Here is a 15522-nt window from a genome sequence, read left to right as displayed (position 1 = left end):
TCTATAAATAGCTAAATTACTACTACTCTATATGTTTTATTGTCTTTGTGCTAGGAAGGGTGGCTATCACATTCATTTTTAGAGAAGTCTTCTGCAATATATTTCACTAGACTGAAATCCATAATTTAATGGTTTCTTTGGTATAATTCTCTGCTATATTACATAGTTTAAAACATGATCATTATTAAGATATTGTTCAGATTAATGGAATTAAGAAATGAGACTTCCTGAATATATTTTATCACCTAGGGCACTACAGGCCTCCCAGGTGGCTCCATGGTAAAGAATCCACCTATCAGTGCAGGTTTGATCTCTGGGTGGGAAAATACCCTGGGGGAGGGCATGGCAACCCACTCCAGTATTTTTGCTGGGAAAATCCATGGACAGAGGAGCTTGATGGGCTACAGTCGCAAAGAGTCGGACGTGACTGAGCATGCACACATAGGGCACTACAATCAGGTTTTTCCATGATATAATCATACGATTATTCAGGTAATAATTTAAACTTATCACCAATAAAACTGCCTAATTATAAAGAAAAATCAGCCATGCATTATTTCTACTTTTTAAATGCAGATACTCAATACTGAAAGGTATAAAATATATGGTATTGACTGCGACCGGCGCGCTTAAGCGCAGGCAGCTGCGACTGGCGCGCTAAGCACGGCCGAGAGGAGCTACCCCACATCCGAGGTCAGGGGCAGAAGCCGGGAGGACCCCCATGCCCAAAGGGCGGTGGACAAGAGTTACCCCAAGTCTGAGGTTAGGGGCAGCGGCCGAGAGTGCCAGACTATGGCAGTGGAGGAACGGCCGAGAGGAGCCACCCGGTGTCCGAGGTCGGGGCGGGGCGGGGCAGCGGCGGGGAGATACCCAGCGTCCGAGGTCAGGGGCCGCGATGAGAGGAGTTACCCCGTGTCGGAGTTCAGGGGCATCAGTCAGGAGGAGATACCCCACGCCCCTAAGCCCGAGGGCAGGGGCGGCAGGTGGGAGGGGCAACCCTACACTGGAGGCCAGGAGGACCAACCCCACGTCCAAGGAGCCATGGCTGAGCGGGCACAGGACGACCTAGAGGAGCTATCCCACGTTGAAGGTCAGAAAGGGCAGCAGTGAGGAGATACCCCTCATCCAAGGTAAGCAGCAATGGCTGCGCTCTGCTGGAGCAGCCGTGAAGAGATACCCCACGCCCAAGGTAAGAGAAACCCAAGTTAAGATGGTAGGTGTTGCAAGAGGGCATCAGAGGGCAGACACACTGAAACCATACTCAGAGAAAACTAGTCAATCTAATCACACTAGGACCACAGCCTTGTCTAACTCAGTGAAACTAAGCCATGCCCATGGGGCAACCCAAGACGGGCGGGTCATGGTGGAGAGGTCTGACAGAATGTGGTCCACTGGAGAAGGGAATGGCAAACCACTTCTGTATTCTGCCTTGAGAACCCCATGAACAGTATGAAAAGGCAAAATGATAGGATACTGAAAGAGGAACTCCCCACGTCAGTAGGTGCCAAATATGCTACTGGAGATCACTGGAGAAATAACTCCAGAAAGAATGAAAGGATGGAGCCAAAGCAAAAAGAATACCCAGCTGTGGATGTGACTGGTGATAGAAGCAAGGTCCGATGCTGTAAAGAGCAATACTGCATAGGAACCTGGAATGTCAGGTCCATGAATCAAGGCAAACTGGAAGTGGTCAAACAGGAGATGGCAAGAGTGAATATCGACATTCTAGGAATCAGTGAACTGAAATGGACTGGAATGGGTGAATTTAACTCAGATGACCATTATATCTACTACTGTGGGCAGGAATCCCTCAGGAGAAATGAAGTAGCCATCATGGTCAACAAAAGAGTCCGAAATGCAGTACTTGGATGCAATCTCAAAAACGACAGAATGATCTCTGTTCGTTTCCAAGGCAAACCATTCAATATCACAGTAATCCAAGTCTATGCCCCAACCAGTAATGCTAAAGAAGCTGAAGTTGAACAGTTCTAATGAAGACCTATAGGACCTTTTAGAACTAACACCCAAAAAAGATGTCCTTTTCATTATAGGGGACTGGAATGCAAAAGTAGGAAGTCAAGAAAAACCTGGGGTAACAGGCATTTTTGGCCTTGGAATATGGAATGAAGCAGGGCGAAGACTAATAGAGTTTTGCCAAGAAAATGCACTGGTCATAGCAAACACCCTCTTCCAACAACACAAGAGAAGACTCTACACGTGGACATCACCAGATGGTCAACACCGAAATCAGATTGATTATATTCTTTGCAGCCAAAGATGGAGAAGCTCTATACAGTCAGCAAAAACAAGACCAGGAGCTGACTGTGGCTCAGACCATGAACTCCTTATTGCCAAATTCAGACGTAAATTGAAGAAAGTAGGGAAAACCACTGGACCATTCAGGTATGACCTAAACCAAATCCCTTATGAATATACAGTGGAAGTAGGAAATAGATTTAAGGGCCTAGATCTGATAGATAAGAGTGCCTGATGAACTATGGACTGAGGTTCGTGACACTGTACAGGAGACAGGGATCAAGACGATCCCCGTGGAAAAGAAATGCAAAAAAGCAAAATGGCTGCCTGGGGAGGCCTTACAAATAGCTGTGAAAAGAAGAGAAGCAAAAAGCAAAGGAGAAAAGGAAAGATATAAGCATCTGAATGCAGAGTTCCAAAGAATAGCAAGAAGAGATAAGAAAGCCTTCTTCAGTGATCAGTGCAAAGAAATAGAGGAAAACAATAGAATGGGAAAGACTAGAGATCTCTTCAAGAAAATCAGAGATACCAAAGGAACATTTCATGCAAAGATGGGCTCGATAAAGGACAGAAATGGTATGGACCTAACAGAAGCAGAAGATATTAAGAAGAGATGGCAAGAATACACAGAAGAAATGTACAAAAAAGATCTTCACGACCCAGATAATCACGATGGTGTGATCACTCACCTAGAGCCAGACATCCTGGAATGTGAAGTCAAGTGGGCCTTAGAAAGCATCACTATGAACAAAGCTAGTGGAGGTGATAGAATTCCAGTTGAGCTATTCCAAATCCTGAAAGATGATGCTGTGAAAGTCCTGCACTCAATATGCCAGCAAATTTGGAAAACTCAGCAGTGGCCACAGGACTGGAAAAGGTCAGTTTTCATTCCAATCCCAAAGAAAGGCAATGCCAAAGAATGCTCCAACTACCGCACAATTGCACTCATCTCACACGCTAGTAAAGTAATGCTCAAAATTCTCCAAGCCAGGCTTCAGCAATATGTGAACCGTGAACTTCCTGATGTTCAAGCTGGTTTTAGAAAAGGCAGAGGACCCAGAGATCAAATTGCCAACATCTGCTGGATCATGGAAAAAGCAAGAGAGTTCCAGAAAAACATCTATTTCTGCTTTATTGACTATGCCAAAGCCTTTCACTGTGTGGATCACAATAAACTGTGGAAAATTCTGAAAGAGATGGGAATACCAGACCACCTGATCTGCCTCTTGAGAAATTTGTATGCAGGTCAGGAAGCAACAGTTAGAACTGGACATGGAACAACAGACTGGTTCCAAATAGGAAAAGGAGTACATCAAGGCTGTATATTATCACCCTGTTTATTTAACTTATATGCAGAGTACATCATGAGAAACGCTGGACTGGAAGAAACACAAGCTGGAATCAAGGTTGCCGGGAGAAGTATCAGTAACCTCAGATATGCAGATGACACCACCCTTATGGCAGAAAGTGAAGAGGAACTCAAAAGCCTCTTGATGAAAGTGAAAGTGGAGAGTGAAAAAGTTGGCTTAAAGCTCAACATTCAGAAAACGAAGATCATGGCATCTGGTCCCATCACTTCTTGGGAAATAGATGGGGAAACAGTGGAAACAGTGGCTGACTTTATTTTTCTGGGCTCCAAAATCACTGCAGATGGTGACTGCAGCCATGAAATTAGAAGACGCTTACTCCTTGGAAGGAAAGTTATGACCAACCTAGATAACATATTCAAAAGCAGAGACATTCCTTTGCCAACAAAGGTTCGTCTAGTCAAGGCTATGGCTTTTCCAGTGGTCATGTATGGATGTGAGAGTTGGACTGTGAGGAAGGCTGAGCGCCGAAGAATTGATGCTTTTGAACTGTGGTGTTGGAGAAGACTCTTGAGAGTCCCTTGGAATGCAAGGAGATCTAACCAGTCCATTCTGAAGTAGATCAGCCCTAGGATTTCTTTGGAAGGAATGATGCTAAAGCTGAAACTCCAATAGTTTGGCCACCTCATGTGAAGAGTTGACTCATTGGAAAAGACTCTGATGCTGGGAGGGATTGGGGGCAGGAGAAGAAGGGGACGACACAGGATGAGATGGCTGGATGGCATCACTGATTTGATGGACGAGAGTCTGAGTGAACTCCAGGAGTTGGTGAAGGACAGGGAGGCCTGGAGTACTGCGATTCATGGGGTCGCAAAGAGTCGGACACGACTGAGCGACTGATCTGATCTTATTGTAATAAAGAAAAATGAACTATAATATCCCAGGATATTCAATGAAAATGTGCTCAAGTAGGTAGAAATTATTACATATGTAGTTGTAGATGTAATATACTTACATATAAGACCACTCTAAGCGGGTTCTGCTTTTTTTTCTTCCACATTAAAGGAATCACAATATGTTTATTATTATTTATCTTACAAATCAAATAAATAAATTTTCAGCAATATTATTTTACCTGCAGCAAACTTTCCACGAAGCACAGATTCTAATGTTATTTCGTCTTCTCCAAGGGCTTGGATAGTCACTTCTGGGAACTGCAGAAGACCACTTGTCACCTGCGCCGTTAGGTCTCGCATACTTCCACTGCAAATAATTTTTAAAGTAAAATTATTATATATTTGTACCATAAGACATTTCATTATCTCTATCCAGAAGGAGAAAAAGAAAAGAAAAAGAAAATGATACCATACAAAAGTAAATAAACGGAAACTAAAATCTGATTATGAAATACATATTATGTGCTCCAAGTCTGGGATATTCTCTAAGAAAGTATTTCCCATACAGCCTGAGGAGAGTAAAGATTCATTAAGCCAGATGTCCTAAGGATATACATGAATGCTACACAGGTTCTTTGAAGACTGGGTTCAATGCAATTAGTCCTATTGCTACATTCACTCTCAATAAGCACTTCACACACAAAACAGGAAAAAAATGATATTGTTTTAGAAAAGTTACCACCACAGTAAAAGAGGAGAAAGTCCAGGAAAAATGCCAAACTCACAGTAACCTCAGGAATTGAGTGTGGTATATGTCTTTAACTGGATAGGAAAAAAAAAAAATTGTCTTTCATTTCCAGTATATAAAAGACTAGAAAGTCCTAAATGACTTTCCCACTGTAAACAAGAAAAAATGATGGCTGAACTATAAAAGTATCTTTTTGAATGATTACTGGCAAGTCCAAATGTAGAAACAGTAGGAATTTTGCAAGATATATAAGCTGGCTTGGATCTTGATGATTAGCTACTAAATACAGTCCTGGTGACCCTAATCTTGTTTTGAGCATCCTGAGGTCCACAGAAAAAAAACCTTAGGGCTAACAAAGCCAATGGAAGCTAAGGGCCTCCCGCGCCCCTCCCTGCAACCCCATTAAACTCCATAGGGCTGTGTCATCAGTATATAGGTGAGTGATAGAAACACTCTCTGTGCAGGAGAGAGAGCAGTTCATTTTGACCACAACTGAAAGTTTCTACACACAAAAAAGAAAAATTCCCTTCATACAAATTAGTAGCCAGAATTCAAGGCATGGTACCAGAAAATACTCTGGTGAAAAATATCTTATAAAGCAGTCTCAGGTTGGTAATGCTCCAAGCAACCCACAGAAACTACCAAATATTTTCTGGAATCTCAAGAGTTCTCAAAGATGAAGTTTCACAGAAAATGAACTTACAGTCAAAATAACAAAACAAGGATATCATGATCAATAGCAAGCAGAATTAACCTATCAAAGACTTCATTCAGATACTGAAATAAGAGAATAAAAAATAGGTATGTTTAATAGGTTTAAAGAAACCAAATATTTAGCTTGCTAATGAGGAATAAACTAAAAATTACAATGAAAATTGGTCAAACAATTTGGGGAACAGGGGAAGAATTGCTGGAATGAAAAATGAAATAAGTAAAATTTAGAACTCAAGGGGGGAAAAACCTCAATGGAGCAGTGAGAATGTAGCAGCTACAAAGCAACAATATGGACCAACATCAACATATATTAAAAGTAGAGGAAACACATGCAGAATTACACGTACAACTGAGCTATTAGGGAAGCCCTACATAAAGTTTAAAAGACTGCAAAACTAAACAAAATATTGCCTAAGAATACAAACTCATGTAGCAAAACTGAATAAAACAAAAGATATCATAAACACAAAGTGACAGGAAAGAAAGGGGACTGGAATGGAGAGGAATACATAAGGGACTTCAAGTAATTAACTTTCTTTTTCTAAAACGTGGTAGTGAGCACATAGGTATTCTTTGTACCATGCTTCTTTGTTATTTACAAAAATATGTGTGCCCACTCAATAAATAATTATTTTGTACCTACTTAAGTCAACACTGGGCTGGCAGAAGCACAAGCTGGAATCAAGATTGCTGGGAGAAATATCAATAACCTCAGATATGCAGATGACACCACCCTTATGGCAGAAAGTGAAGAGGAACTCAAAAGCCTCTTGATGAAAGTGAAAGAGGAGAGAGAAAAAGTTGGCTTAAAATTCAACATTCACAAAACTAAGATCATGGCATCTGGTCCCATCACTTCATGGGAAATAGATGGGGAAACAGTGGAAACAGTGTCAGACTTTATTTTTGGGGGCTCCAAAATCACTGCAGATGGCGACTGCAGCCATGAAATTAAAAGACTCTGACTCCTTGGAAGGAAAGTTATGACCAACCTAGATAGCATATTCAAAAGCAGAGACATTACTTTGCCAACAAAGGTCCATCTAGTCAAGGCTATGGTTTTTCCAGTAGTCATGTATGGATTTGAGAGTTGGACTGTGAAGAAAGCCGAGTGCCGAAGAATTGATGCCTCTGAACTGTGGTGTTGGAGAAGACTCTTGAGAGTCCCTTGGACTGCAAGGAGATCCAACCAATCCTTTCGGAAGGAGATCAGTCCTGGGTGTTCATTGGAAGGAATGATGCTAAAGCTGAAACTCCAGTACTTTGGCCACCTCATGCAAAGAGTTGACTCACTGGAAAGGACTCTGATGCTGGGAGGGATTGGGGGCAGGAGGAGAAGGGGATGACAGAGGATGAGATGGCTGGATGGCATCACCGACTTGATGGACCTGAGTCTGAGTGAACTCCGGGAGTTGGTGATGGACAGGGAGGCCTGGCGTGCTGCAATTCATGGGGTCGCAAAGAGTCAGACATGACTGAGCGACTGAACTGAACTGAACTGAAGTCAACAAAAACAAACTCAAAAGATATGAAAAGCTGTAGAGAGAAAATTGTAGCACAAGAGACAGAGATGAGTACTTAAAAGTTACATACAATACAGGGGAAAAAGAATCTAATGTATGTTTATTCAGAATTCCCCAAAATATAATACTAACAGCAAGGAAGAGACAATATTCTAAAAGATGTTTCCCAGATTTGTAGAGACAAATTATCTGAAATCAGGAAGAGCAGTAAATTCTAGATCAAATAAAAAGAAGTGACTTTTCAACAACAGTGGAAGTCAGAAGTCTGGAATATCTTTAAAATTCTAAGCAAAAATGGTTGTCAACATATAATTTATATCACTGAAATGATCCCCCAAACAAATATGAAAACACATTTTTTGACAAAAACTTTAAGTTTTGCACAAACAGATCCTCCTTAAAGGGAATTCTAAAGGAAGGTTTCAGATAGAATAATGATCAAACACAACTTCTAAGATACAAAAAGAATGGTTTGTCAAAGTACTGGTAAATAGATGAACTGTAATAATTATAATATGCTAGTAATGGACAAATAGGTCACTGAAACAGGTAATTTAGACACAGAACCACAAAAATATAGATGATATTTGGATATTTCAAACCAGAGCATAAGTATGGACTATTCAGTTAAAGTTACTGGGACAATCTGCTACTCATTTCCAGCAAAGAAGCTACACATTGGCAGACCAAATTTATACAAGTCATCCACACACATACTACTAAATACTCCTCTAATATCTACAAAACGAATAAAATTATATGTGTATGTGTACAGAATGAAATAATACAGAAGAAAAAAGATTAGTTAAAAAATCCATAGAATTTGAATATTCTTCAGTTTGGAAAGAAGTAAATTAAAAGGGTGAATATAGATAACCCGAGGAAAACACCGGATCAAAAAGCCTCTCATTACATACTACATACACTGGACCTCCTATCTCTTCTCCAGCAGATATTCCCAACCTAGGAATCGAATGGGCGTCTCCTGCATTGCAGGCAGATTCTTTACCAACTGAACAATCAGGAAAGCCCTGGACCTCATTAGAGTGCCATTTTCCAGGGCACTGTGCTACTTTCTTGGGAGAAAGGCATTAATGTCCAAAGGAGAGTCTCTAGCTGGAGAATGATATCAACCAGGTGTGAGTCATTTTATGAGGTACAAGGTTCCCCAGTAGGGACTACACACAATTCTAACACTCAGCCCAAGCAGTTCTCAGAAAATAAAATCAGTACTACCAAACTGAAATCTATGGCAAAACAATAGTTAACAAACATCATTAAAAGATAGGGATTCCCAGGTGGCTCAGTGGTAAAGAATCCACCGCTAATGCAGGAGATGCAGATTCAGTTCCTTGTTGGGAAGATCCCCTGGAGAAAGAAATGGCGACCCACTCCAGTATTCTTGCTTGGATAATCCATGGACAGAGGAGCCTGGAGGGCTAGAATCCATGAGGTCACAAAGAATCACAACTCAGAGACGCACAAAGAGACTGAGAGGTCGAAGAGACACAACTGAAAAACTGAGCATGCACGCATGCTTACAAGATCTTTCTTAAAAACCAAACCAAACCAAAAACTATCACCTTTAGAAAGAAATGATTGATGTGTTAAAGGAACTATCATAAATTACTACATACAGGAATTACTAAATTCCTGTCCTTTCAGTTTTTTCTTATAAAATTAATTTTCTAAAAAATAACGTTTTAATTTTATTCATTTCATAAAACTATTCTGTATGTGAAATCTTTCTAAAAAGTGACATTTACAGTCTATTTCATTTCATAAAACTAATCTCTATGAAATCTTCTATTGGTATATCTGGCTACAGCGATGTCTGAAATACAACATATTAGCACAATGGCACCCCACTCCAGTACTCTTGCCTGGAAAATCCCACGGACAGAGGAGCCTGGAAGGCTGCAGTCCATGGGGTCGAGAAGAGTCGGACACGACTGAGCGACTTCCCTTTCACTTTTCACTTTCATGCATTGGAGAAGGAAATGGCAACCCACTCCTGTTCTTGCCTGGAGAATCCCAGGGACGGGAGGAGCCTGGTAGGCTGCCGTCTCTGGGGTGGCACAGAGTCCACGACTGAAGCAACTTAGCAGTAGTAGCAGCAGCAGCAGCACATTTACTTTGACGTGATTTGTTCTTCTCTTTTTAAGTTTTGATATGGCTTCAATTTTTTTTAATGTCTTTCATTTTTATAAAATCAATAATTAAAGAATTAAAAAAATCTAAAATAAAAATAAAACTTTGAAAATACAGGCGATATTTATATAACCTAAGATGGGAAGAAGGTGCCAATCAAACTAATATTAATATTCACTTAACAATCAAGAAAATGCCATTTTGGGACTTCCCTGGTGGTCCAGTGGCAGAGAGACCCCGAGCTCCCAATGCAGAGGGCCCAAGTTAAAGACTCCTGGTCTGGGAACTATATTCCACAAGCCGCAACCAAAGACTGAAGATCCCGAGTGCCATCACTAAGACTGAGCAGAGAACAATAAAAATTAATAAAATATCACTCTTCTTAAAAAAAGAAAATGCCATGCTATATATCCTCTATCTCATCATCAGATCATCACAAGAAAGAATCCAGGCTTCAAATATTCTAAGATAGCAACACCACATTCCTTCCAAAGTGACAGACATGACTAACCATTCCCTATGTCGCTGCTCGATGCTACCATGATACCTCAAAGCCAACATTTCCAAAATGAAACAATCTTTCTCCGTCCTCTCTACAGATTTGTTTCTATTCTTCTGTTTCTTCTCTGGGTTAAGGACTCCATCACTAGGCAGAAATTTTGAGGACTTAGTTAAAACAATGATTCTTCAAAAAAACAAAGAAAACTTTCCTTGTCCAGGTTAAGTTACAATTCTGTTTGTTCCTGATGAACCTGGTACTTGCCCTATCACGGACAGCACTTATCGCACTCTGTAACTGACTCTTCGTATCCCCAACCAGAAAGTTCTTTAGGGGACAGCTCCAATCTTCCTTGCTTTAACCCTACTAGTTTCACTAGAGGGGGCAAAGAATATTGACTAACTACATAGTAAGTGGTTTATTTTTCCACCTTTACCGTGCAATACAAACTGTCAATGAAACCCACTCATTTTACAAATAAATAAATTTCTGCATCCCAGTGATTCAGTCTTTGTCAAAGACTAGACTATTGGTCTTTTGATCTCCAGTCTCCTGTTCTTTCTGGTCATTCTATAATTAGCAAGTACTTAGCCCCACTACCAATTTATGTGAAAAGAAAAAACAGATTTGAAAAGGTTACTCAGAAAGTTAATAAAACATGAGCTACAATTTTCTATTCAGGCTATAAATGCTATTTTATAGACAAAAGTCTAATCAACTACCTCAAAAAACATATTTGTTAGCATTAACTCAAAAAACTAAAAAAAAGTAATGTTCGAGATTTCCCAGTCATTAAACGTGTAATTTTTTTTATCCAAAACACATCCAAAGTATAATCAAACATAAATTAAACTATTATTACTATAACATAGTCAGTGAAAAGTACTGTACATTCATTTGCCTCTTATATTAACATCTTATATTTACATGACATCCTAGGCTCAAGTTTAGATGCTGAAAGCATTATGTTTTCAGAAATTGATTACATCCCTGTTCTAAACATTTTAGTGCCAAAGAAAATTTTACACAAATTTAGGTATCGCCGACTCGATAGACGTGAGTTTGAGTGAACTCCAGGAGATGGTGATGGACAGGGAGGCCTGGCGTGCTGCGATTCATGGGGCTGCAAAGAGTAGGACACGACTGAGTGACTGAACTGAACTGAACTGAACTGAGGTAGAAAAGGCTACAATCTCATTGTTATGAGATTTCACCTCTGATGGCCTTTTATAACCTTGATTTAAAAGAATTTAATGGTAAACTGAAGTGAATACATTTTTCCTATTAAACTTGAAACCAAAATCATTTCTCTAGAGCTAAAACCTTCAAAATTCCAAACACTTTGGGTAGCTTTACCCAAAGTATAATCAGTGGCATGTTCATGGCCATTAAGCAAAAAAGTTCCATGATCACTGCAATTCAATCAACATTACCCTAAAAGAATTTTTGGAAGACTTTCACAAAGTGATTTTAAAACTCATCTGACAGGTGCACAATAATCAATTTTTTTTTAATGAAATATAATAAACGTTCATTTCTCAGACTAGATGTATTTTCTGTTACGCTCTTTTTAATTAAAAAAAAAAACAAACAAGTATTATGATGTAGAAGAAACGGCTCAGTCATAATATTCAAGAATAGAATTGTCATTTCCATTCCCAATATATTCTCCCACCTTAAAAAAAACAAAGAAACAAAATATATGAAAACAAGTTGTTCAGAAACAGGACAATAGGTAGCACAGAGAAGAAAAACAAAATGACCTCTAGGACTGTCCCACGTTACTGTGTATAGAGAATCCAGGACACAGAGCTGAGAGGGAACCCAAATGAGGCCCAAGGGTCTCCCTGAACTGAAACAGGGTTGAGAACTCCAAAGGTGGCTAGAATTCACAGGGTAGAGGAACTGTAGTACAAAGGGCCACACAAAGAACTCCAGGGGTCTGCAGTGGGGTCCCCTGAATCTTCATGTGACTAGCATAAGCGTAGAAGCAAAGTACCAAAGACCAGGGAAATGATCCAGAGACACTGGAAATGATCCACAAAATGGCCACAGGCCCAGGTATAACTCCAGAGTGGGGGGAAAAAACCTAACACATGGGCACTGAGTAGAGTACTCAGAAAGGTATTGACTGCTTCAGTAGTGGGGAGAAAAATCAGGCCCTGTTTAAAGGCTGTTTTGGTCTAAAACAAGCAAGCCTCAAAAGAATAAAACTGTTCCCGAGAAACTCAGCTGCATCCCCAAACAAAGCTCAAGAATATATCAATGACTGCAAAAACATCCAGTACTCAGGAAAATAAAATTCACAGTGTCTGCCAATTGAAAAATGGCAGACATCCAAAGAAACAGCAAAATACGACCCTTTCCCCCTTTAGTGGGGGGGGTGGGGGTGGGGGGGTGGGGCGAGGAGAATCGAAACAGACTTAGAAATCACACAGAAGTTAGAATTACTGGATAAGAAACGCAAATCAGTTGGTTATTCTAGCTAGAGTCCCTACATCCAACAAGATAGAGCAAAGCATGAACACATTAAGGAAAGATGTGGAAGATCAAAAGTCTAAATCAAATTTCTAGCAATGAGAAAATACACTGGATGGGATTAACAGATTAGACACAGAAAGTATTAGTTAACTTAAACACTCATAGTGGAAACTACAATGAAGCACAGTAAGAAAAAAAGACTGGGGTGAGGAGAGAAAGGAGAGAGCATCAGTAAGCTATAAGACAATCTGAGTGACCTAATACATGTGTTAGGAATCTCCAAAGGGAGAAGACAGAAATATCTGGAAAACTAATGGCCAAACTCTTCCTCAATTTGATCAAAACCATGACCTACAAAACCACCTAGAACTAGCAAGAAAAAAAGATGCCCTTTATATCATAGGAGACTGGAATGCAAAAGCAGTAAGTCAAGAGATACCTGGAGTAACAGGCAGGTTTGGCCTTGGAGTACAAAATGAAGCAGGGCAAAGGCTAACAGGGTTTTGCCAAGAGAACTCACTGGTCATAGCAAACACCCTCTTCGAACAACACAAGAGACAACTCTACACACAGACATCACCAGATGGTCAATACTGAAATCAGATTGATCATATTATTTACAGCCGAAGATGGACAAGCTATATAGTGTCAGCAGAAACAAGACTGGGAGCTAACTGTGGCTCAGATCATGAACTCCTTATTGCAAAATTCAGACTTAAATTGAAGAAAGTAAGGAAAACCACTAGAACATTCAGATATGACCTAAATCAAATCCCTTATACAGTGGAAGTGACAAATACATTCAAGGGACTAGATCTGATAGACAGAGTGCCTGAAGAACTATGGATGGAGGTTCGTGACACCATATAGGTGGTGGTGATCAAGACCATCCCCAAGGAAAAAAAATGCAAAAAGGCAAAATGTTTGTCTGAGGAGGCTTTACAGATAGCTGAGAAAAGAAGAGATGCAAAAGGCAAAGGAGAAAAGGAAAGATATACCCATCTGAATGAAGAATTCCAAAGAATAGCAAGGAGAGATAAGAAAGCCTTCCTTAGTGATCAATGCAAAGAAATAGAGGAAAACAAAAGAATGGGAAAGACTAGAGCTCTTTTCACAGAGAAGTCACTGGCAACCCACGCCAGTACTCTTGCCTGGAAACTCCCATGGACGGAGGAGCCTAGTAGGCTGCAGTCCATTGGATTGCTGGGAGTTGGACAAGACTGAGCAACTTCACTTTCATGCATTGGAGAAGGAAATGGCGACCTACTCTATTGTTCTTGCCTGGAGAATCCCAGGGACGGAGGAGCCTGGTGGGCTGCTGTCTATGGGGGTCGCAGAGTCGGACACGACTGACGTGACTTAGCAGCGGCAGCAGAGTTCTCTTCAAGAAAATCAGAGATACCAACAGAATATTTCATGCGAAGATGGGCACAATAAAGGACAGAAACAGTATGGACCTAACAGAAGCAGAAGATATTAAGAGGTGGCAAGAATACACAGAAGAACTATCCAAAACAAATCTTAATGATCAAGATAACCACAATGGTATGATCACTAACCTAGAGCCAGACATCCTGGAATGCGAAGTCAAGTGGGCCTTAGGAAGCATCACTACAAACAAAGCTAGTGGAGGTGATGGAATTCCAATTGAGCTATTTCAAATCCTAAAAGATGGTGAAAGTGCTTCACTCAATATGACAACAAATTTGAAAAACTCATCAGTGGCCACAGGACTGGAAAAGGTCAGTTTTCATTCCAATCCCAAAGAAAGGCAATGCCAAAGAATGTTCAAACTACCACACAGTTGCGCCAATCTCACATGCTAGCCAAGTGATGCTCAAAATTCTCCAAGCCAGGCTTTAACGGTACATGATCCATGAACTTCCAGATGTTCAAGCTGGATTTAGAAAAGCCAGAGGACCCAGAGATCAAATTGCCAACATCCACTGGATCATGGAAAAAGCAAGAGAGTTTCAGAAAAACATCTACTTCTGCTTTATTGACTACACCAAAGCCTTTGACTGTGTGGATCACAATAAACTGTGGATAATTCTTAAAGAGATGAGAATTATCTGCCTTACCTTACCTGCCTCCTGAGAAATCTGTATGCAGGTCAAGATGCAACAGTTAGAACCAGACATGGAATAACAGACTGGTTCCAAATTGGGAAAGGAGTACATCAACATTGTATACTGTCACCCTGATTATTTAACTCATATACAGGGTACATCATGTGAACTGCCGGGCTGGATGAAGCACAAGCTGGAAACAAAATTGCCGGGAGAAATAGCAACAACCTCAGATATGGAAATGACACCACTCTTATGGCAGAAAGCAAAAAGGAACTAAAGAGCCTCTTGATGAAAGTTAAAGAGGACACTGAAAAAGCTGGCTTAAAACTCAACATTCAGAAAACTAAGATTATGGCATCTGGTCCCATCACTTCATGGCAAGCAGATAGGGAAACAATAGCAACAGTGACAGACTTTATTTTCTTGGGCTCCAAAATCACTGCAGAAGGAAAGCTTGCTCCTTGGAAGAAAAGCTATGACAAACCTACACAGCATATTAAAAAGCAAAGACATTACTTTGCCAACAAAGTCCATCTAGTTAAAGCTACACTTTTTTCCAGTAGTCATGTATGGATGTGAGAGTTGGCCCATAAAGAAAGCTGAGTGCCGAAGAATTGATGCTTTTGAACTGTGGTGTTGGAAAAGACTCTTGAGAGTCCTGTGGACTGCAAGGAGATCAAACCAGTCAATCCTAAAGGAAATCAGTCCTGAATATTCATTGGAAGGCTGATGCTGAAGCTTCAATATTCTGGCCACCTGATGCAAACAACTGACTCATTAGAAAAGACCCTGATGCTGGGAAAGACTGAAGGCAGAAGGGGACGACAGAGGACTAGATGTTTGGATGGAATCAATGACTCGATGGACATGAGTTT

General features: G+C 40.5%; 1 protein-coding gene across 6 annotated transcripts in view; it reads right to left on the bottom strand.

Moving 5' to 3' along the window:
* AHCTF1 (AT-hook containing transcription factor 1) overlaps positions 1–15522 on the bottom strand; it is a 95366-nt gene that overhangs the window by 73339 nt on the left and 6505 nt on the right. For all 6 annotated transcript variants that reach the window (XR_009729904.1, XM_061382436.1, XM_061382432.1 and 3 more), the window contains exon 2: positions 4699–4826. Coding sequence is in view for 5 of the 6 variants with exons in the window: in XM_061382436.1 (XP_061238420.1) it covers positions 4699–4819 (121 nt within the window). In the remaining variant the exon portion in view is untranslated. The remainder of the gene's footprint in view (positions 1–4698; positions 4827–15522) is intronic.

The sequence above is a fragment of the Bos javanicus genome, chromosome 16 (assembly GCF_032452875.1).
Source record: "Bos javanicus breed banteng chromosome 16, ARS-OSU_banteng_1.0, whole genome shotgun sequence".
NCBI classification, from domain to species: Eukaryota; Metazoa; Chordata; class Mammalia; order Artiodactyla; family Bovidae; genus Bos; species Bos javanicus.
This window is presented reverse-complemented; position numbering and strand designations above follow the sequence as displayed.